General features: G+C 35.4%; 1 protein-coding gene across 1 annotated transcript; it reads right to left on the minus strand.

The window, feature by feature from the left end:
• Positions 1 to 3856: 3856 nt before the first annotated feature.
• LOC140989828 (uncharacterized) lies at positions 3857 to 7364 on the minus strand. Its single transcript, XM_073459267.1, has 3 exons — positions 7069 to 7364; positions 6568 to 6701; positions 3857 to 5069 (listed from the first exon to the last, which is right to left on the minus strand). The coding sequence occupies exons 1-3, from the start codon at positions 7276 to 7278 to the stop codon at positions 4262 to 4264; spliced, it is 1152 nt and encodes a 383-aa protein (XP_073315368.1). The 5' UTR covers positions 7279 to 7364; the 3' UTR covers positions 3857 to 4261.

Raw genomic sequence — 7364 nt, forward strand, 5'->3', positions numbered from 1 at the left:
GATTATGGGTATGTCTCACAGAGATGGAAAAATTCAAATTTTAATTTAAGTTTTATCAAAATTCTACAAAGGAATCTTTTTTGTTAAATACCATGACATAAACAACTATAAGCTTTACAGAAGAAATATTTAAAAAGAAAAAATATTCAGTGGAACAGCAAGCTGCCAATGAGTAAAGAAACTCGTTGAAAATTCTGAAAATATGGCCCCTATGGGAAGATGGTCAGAAAAGAACCAGAATTCGGGAAAAGTTTTCGGACGAGATCTGACCGAAAACATAATGCGAAGACAAGTTTAAGTGGTGAAGGTACACATAAGTCACGTTTTTCCTCGGATCATACAAAAGAAAAAGAATCCCCGACAAAAGTAAAGAAGACATGTGATCCAACAACTTCATTAGTATAGCATGAACTACTCCACCACCACAACATGACAAACCACTAACTAGTGGTACACCAACTAAAATATGTCGACCACAACTGGCAAAGTAACACAAGTTTGAAGTCCGGATTTCAAATCCACAAAGACTTCTATATATATCAAGACAGAAGGAAGATGAAGCCGTAGTTAAACAAGTTTCTCATCATCTATAAGAGGTTACTATGTAATAATATGTTGTATGTTTGAATAAAATAACCAAGGCTCACTGCCCCTCTCATGTATTATTTTCAAAATTAAACTTCTTTCTTATACACTATGAAGTAGGAAACGATACATGATTGTGCTAAGTCCTGTTGAAGGGATCTACGTCAGGAACCATCTGTTGCGACTGCATGATTAGGCTATGAAGAGCAGTCTGTAAAACGCGATGGATACAACCCGATGACATTTCGCTCAAAGAGGTAAATGCTTTTTTAATTTATTATACGGAATAATGATGAGCTATTAAAAAAATCCCTTATTTCATGGTATATAAACTGAAAATTTTGTGTAACTGAAACGCCTACCGTTTTTTTTAAAATTCAGAAATTTTTTTTTATAAAGCTCATATTTTCGAAATAACATTTAAATATTTCATGAATTAAATCCTATCATGCATGAATTATGCATAAAATACATAAAAATAATTAAATACAAATTAATGAAATAAACATGCATTTAATACCTTAAAACAATTAAATAAAATTCTAAGAAATTTAATAACTTGCATGCATGTGGTTCACGTGGACCTCCAAATTTTCGGAACGTTACAATCTACCCCCCTTAAATTGAATTTCGTCCCTGAAATTCGCTTATCCTCGATAAACAAAAAATTTAGACTCTTAATCCTAGTATCCCAATAACCAGGCTTCCGTTGTGCTACTCTGGTAAAATAAGTGATAAGTTGTCCTTACGTCTCCTCAATCCTAATTAAATTTGCCTACCAAAATCCTCGTCTGCGAATCACAACTTAAAACGACTTATGGTGACTTAGTTCTATTCTACCACGACCTTGAATTTTGACTTTTCTCAAAATTCCAAATATTAAAAATGGATGTCCAAACTTATCGCACCTTACTTTCTTTATATTATACACATAATATTCATCGTCATATTACATTAGCATTTAGGCAGTTCCACTTAGGGAACCTTAGCCCCAAAATTTACTACCTACTTCCATCCTCGGTGATACACTTAAAAGTCAACTTTATTTCAACCCCATAACAAAATTTGCTTAAGATCCTTGAATCGAATCTTTATCTTACGGCCCCAAACTTACATAACTTAACTATTTACAAGCACATCTCAAATATCAAATTGTTGCAAACCTTAAATTCGAGTAGCGTTATAAAAAAACCCAAAATGTACGATACCGATCTTCTACCTAAATAATAAAACCAGTCTAGCACCAATTACATGCTTAAACTATTTTCTCCCAATTACAACATAGTTGAGGCCTAAGACCCTTGGACTTTTCTCATCGGAAAGAATATTGTGTTTCTTACGTATTCTCAATGCTGAATACATACTAGCGTATAAAACTTTTTTAAGTCATCCCATGGTAGCCTTAAATTAACTCCAATAAATCAACTTCGCTTATACCCCATAGAGTTCTAGAATCCCCATATCAAAGTTTTAGATTTCTTACTCGATAAAAATCTTAATATTCGTTCATTGGCAATCTATTTGAACACTACTAATTCTTTTTTATAGGTTTCTCGTAATATAAAGTTCAATAATTTTAAGCTTATTAAGCCCTAAATCAATTCTCATACCCTCGAAAAATTACTGATTTAACCCAAATGTTCCTCAAAAGTTCGAATTTAATCCTAAAAAATTTCAAAATTTGCAATTAGGCCCTTAAAGTTCTCGAAAGTTACATTTTTGACCATACAACTCTTCAAAATTTGCATTATTGTTCCTATAGTTTATTCGACTTAGCCTCATTAAACCTTAAAATTCTCGAAACTCAGAATTTAATCCCAAATTCGGTAAATTCAAAAATAGTCCCTTAGAATTTTATTTTTGCACTTAGGTTCTCAAATTATTGGTTATTACAATTAGATCCTTAAAATTCTCAATCCATGTAATTCAATCCTTAAATCCAACTAGGTAGAGCATGTGTCCTAAATAAATTTTACGTTTTTATACTTCCAAAGATCATCGTAGTCTTCGAATCATAATCCTTACAAGGAATACTCAAAAATTAACTCGGCTAGCAACCACGAACCATCAATAATTTCTTAGCAAATCTACAAGTCCCAAAGGCATTCATAATTTTTAAGTTTAACTTATGACCCACGAGTAGAACATCAGTACTACTAACCGAAATTAATATAGTCAAATCATTTCCGACCTCTCCTAATGCCCAATAGCAAAATTCTTATTCATGTCCAATTCCATCACAAAGCCAACATGCATAAAAATCATATAATTTCTCATTTCATGTCGTAACATGAATAAAATTTTTAAAACATCTAATCTCAAAACATAACGACATATAAACATGTCCTGTAAAACGTATATCCTGTAAACATGCAGGTGATAACAATAAAAACATTTAAACTTACAGACTTGAGGTTTGAAGACTGAGCTGCAGAAGCTGGCGGTGGCACAACCCTATACAAGACCCTTGCTCTGATACCAACTGAAACGCCTACCATTTGTTTTAAATTGCAGAAATATTTTTTTTAAAAAAAGCTCACATTTTCGAAATAACATTTAAACGTTTCATGAATTAAATCATATCATGCATGAATTATGCATAAAATGCATAAAACTAATTAAACACAAATTAATGAAATAAACATGCATTTAATACTTTAAAACAATTTTATAAAATACTAAATAAATTTAATAACTTGCATGCATGTGGTTCACGTGAACCTTCAAATTTTCGGGACGTTACAGTAACCACATATCTTTGGGAAACCTTGATAGGTATAACAATGCTACGTACTTAAAAAAGAGGTTCAAAGATTATTTTGCAAAATCTTAAATATAGTATGGAGCTTAAACCAACATTTGATGGACAAGAGAGTTATAAATGAAATTAAGGTTTGAAGATTTATTTAAAATTTGTTCTTAAAATATGAGAGTCATTATGATTTTTTTGGACGATCATAAAATGTAAATTGTTATAAATTCCTAAAAAATGATAATTTTATCTGTTTAAAAATTTGTGCAACATCTTAGTAGGTATGTGCAATAGCCAATTTGGTTTGGCTTCATCAAATTCTGGTTCCATTTAATGATTTTGAAATGGCTAATCAAAAGCAACCCATTTCAGTTTTTGGATTTTGGTTTCTTCACTAGATTGCACATATTTTGCAGTTTTTATTGTACAAGATGCCACAAATTTATTAGAATAATGATAACAATATCTAAACTACATGTTATATAAATATTATCACATGCATGACATTACCACAAGACAGAACAAGATAAAAATATATATATTTCCAGGCAAAGGCATATATGCGTGTGTATTACATATTGACAGGTAAATATAGGTACAACAAATTCCTCCTTTCCCCTTCTTGCCAAATTACATAGATTGTATGTAACATACAATTACTATCAGGGATTCCATGCTGGATATAGATGCTCTACCCGATTGTCTTTACACATCTCACTCACGAGGCGATCGTGAACTTTAAATGAATATTAACTTCAACTCCCACAGTCTCTACCGTTCTGCCAAAACTATATTGAAGTGCTATCCAATTTTTGTAGATGTTTATTCCTTCACTTTCTCGTTCGCCCCGTTTCGATCCCACTGATTCCAATCAAGATTTGGATGAATTTGAAAGAGACAGGACAGCTTGTAGGAAGAAAAGGACTAATCAAGGGCTGCTTTGTTTCTTCGACCCATTGGTTTAGGTAGGCCATCGAAGATGGGCCTAGCGATTACTGCATTAGAAAGAGCCTGAAAATCGGGCTTCAAACTCCACTTTGATGCAGGCCATATGGATGACAATGCGCTGGTATCTGAATCGTCCAAACTTGATGTGCTTGATGATTTTCGAACTCCATTGTCATTGTCAGAAAGCACAGAATCCCCCAGACCTGAAGGAATTGTGTTGGGACCACCAGCTTCGGCATCGACTCCTGAAACAGCAGTTCGGCCAGCCGACTTGGGCCTCAGAGCCAAGCCTCTGCCTGTAACTACCGAAATTGCACTGCCACTGCTATTCTCCTCCTTCAGAAGCTTTTCTGGCGTACGGCTGATAAAATCAGCTTCAGATTTTTGGTGACTTTTCACCAACTTCATGATCCAGTTATCTGAGTCGCTATCTTCGGCGGCTTGTGATAACACCTGATCGATCAGATTAGATTTCTCTGTAACAAAACCGTTGGCTATGCTATTTGATTTTCTGTGATGACTCAGCGGTGGGTTCGAAATAGGTGAAGACTTCGTGAACGACACATCCTCTAGATAATGAACTCCTCCTTTCGGGTACACAGACGTTTCTAAGCCTCCTGCTGTGCCCTTTTGATCTATATGTCTAAGACCGTAATAACCTTGCAAGCTGCTCATGGCCGGAGACACTTTCCGCTCAGAAGAAGATTTCAATTTTAGCGATTGGAATGGACCTAATAAATCGGAATGCCCATTGCTGGATGGGGTCTGATTAGAGCTGCTCAGTCTGCGAAAAAGACTAGATTAAGCCACTACATAACTATTTAATAAACAGCTACTGAATTTATTTGGTGAGGTAGGGAAATACAATAAATTACAAACGGTAACTTTCAGCTGATGCATTAACACAAAGAATCTGATATATAATTAGGTCATTGGTTAATAGGATCAAAGAACTACCAGAATGGCATTATAACGTAACAAGTTGTGCAGTGCTCCAACAACGATATGCCAAACCAACAGCAGCTCATCATTTGGGAAATTTAGAAACCTTTCAAATCTACAATATCCTTTATAGGCTAAATAACGTCCAGTTAACCACTAGTTTCAATCAACCCTGTATCTTGTGATAATCATAGGCAAATTGAAGGAGAAAGCCAAATATAATAGATGCCACGACACAGGTGATATATCCACCTGATGGGGAATTTCATAACTATTGTAAATGACAAAACTTGACAAAAACTATCTCCAAGAAAACCCACTTCTGGAAAATTTGACGCACCAAAATATATAGTAGCGGCACCACAGATGGAAAATCTGTTCCATGCGAACTTCGATTCTCAAAAGGCATACTGAAGAAGCAGGACATAGGAAGATCAACACCCAATAAAAAATAAACTATACGTACACCACGCAATTATCGCAGCTTACTGACTAGTGACTACTTTACTATCACAATAAATTGACAGATCAATGGCAGGAAATTATAAGAGATTATGAGTATAGGTACATCCTCCAAGGTTAATGCAACACTGACACTAAGGTGCAAATTTGAGTATCGTTGGAGCAATTAGTTTCTAATTTCTAACTGAGATTTTACTGTGTAGTCACATATTATTTTGATAACTTACATAATTTGAATCGACAAATAACATGGAAATGTTAAACGAGTGCAATGATTAATGTGTAAAGCTTTGGCATGCTAACTGCTTCAGGTAAATGCAATGATGCACATCCACACTTAGCACATAACTATGCCCATGAACCACAATGAGTAGCGTAGACCAATTATTTCGACAGTGCATCGCTTGAAGCTTGGATGAGCAGCACCTTGATTTAGTTCATTCACATACAATAATAGTACAAAAAGGCCAAAAGCGGGAACGGAGAAAGCCACAAAACAACGTGAATAACATATATAGTTCAAACTGCAATAAAGGCATCTTCATGAGATATAGCGACATAAAAAATTAAGAAATAAATCAGATTCGATGAAAAGCACCAGAAGAAATGGATATCTACAACCAATTAGTGCTTTCTGAGTGACGTTAATGCACTCACCTTGAAAAGTGAACAATTAAATTTCAAAAATTTTCACAGGATAGTTTCCAACATAAGAGGCATGAATTATCCCAAATGCAATTCTCCCGGCACATTAAAATAGTGAAAGAACACAGTCACATGTCTTTAATCGATTTTGGGCATTTTATCGAGGAGTTAATGCATGGCAATAAATGCAGAAAAATAGACAGTAAAACAAAAGAAACTGGAGATAAACATACCGACGAGGAATGTCGTGTGCATTGGACAAGCTGGGGGAAGGGGGATGTCTCCCTGGCAATGGTATTTGAATCGTCTTCAGGGCAAACATTTGAAGATCTGTCACCAACCCATTTTGCCTCTTAATATCAGCCACCTAACCAATCTCGAGAGAAACACACGTAAACACACAAGTATCAGCCTTCCGCATCGAAATAAAACAGTAAAAAGATAATTCCCGCAGCTGCACTGGATCCCATTCGTCAGTAACCAAGCAATCGCCAAGTACAAAACAGAGGGTTCAGTACTTGAAATCAGCGCTCTAAGTATTAGCTCAACTACAATATCTTACTCGTTTCTACACATTTTTTCGCCGCACAAACCACCAGAACAGAGCATAAACAATTTTCCCACCACAAAAAACACAAATACATAAAACATAATAAACAGATACAAAACAAAACCGCAAATGAATCATCAGAAACCGCGCGAATCAACAACAATCAACGAAAAATCAATGGTACCTCCACGCCGTATTTGATGGCGACACCGGCGAGTGTATCGAATTTGGAGACATGGTGTAGTATGTAATTAAGGCCACCGTTGGCCCCGACCGCGACGGCGGTGGACGGAGGAGATGAAATCGGTAGTGATCTCGATGATCCGACGGCCATTGTCACCGCGTAAAAATCTCCTCCTCCTCCATTCTCATACATTACACACTCCTTTTCCATAAATAAATGCAGATAATATCTGCAAATAAATAAATATTATGGAAGGAACGAGGATTTGCAGATCTGGGCTCCTCCGACCCTTTTAT

Source organism: Primulina huaijiensis, chromosome 12 (genome assembly GCF_012295235.1).
Source record: "Primulina huaijiensis isolate GDHJ02 chromosome 12, ASM1229523v2, whole genome shotgun sequence".
Taxonomy (NCBI): domain Eukaryota; kingdom Viridiplantae; phylum Streptophyta; class Magnoliopsida; order Lamiales; family Gesneriaceae; genus Primulina; species Primulina huaijiensis.

Coding starts and splice junctions, on each gene's coding strand:
- LOC140989828 (XM_073459267.1), bottom strand. CDS start 7,278: ATGGAAAAGGAGTGTGTAATGTATGAGAATGGAGGAGGAGGAGATTTT. Junction 6,702..7,068: donor CCATCAAATACGGCGTGGAG/GTACCATTGATT, acceptor GAGATTGGTTAG/GTGGCTGATATTAAGAGGCA. Junction 5,070..6,567: donor GCACACGACATTCCTCGTCG/GTATGTTTATCT, acceptor TCTTTTTCGCAG/ACTGAGCAGCTCTAATCAGA.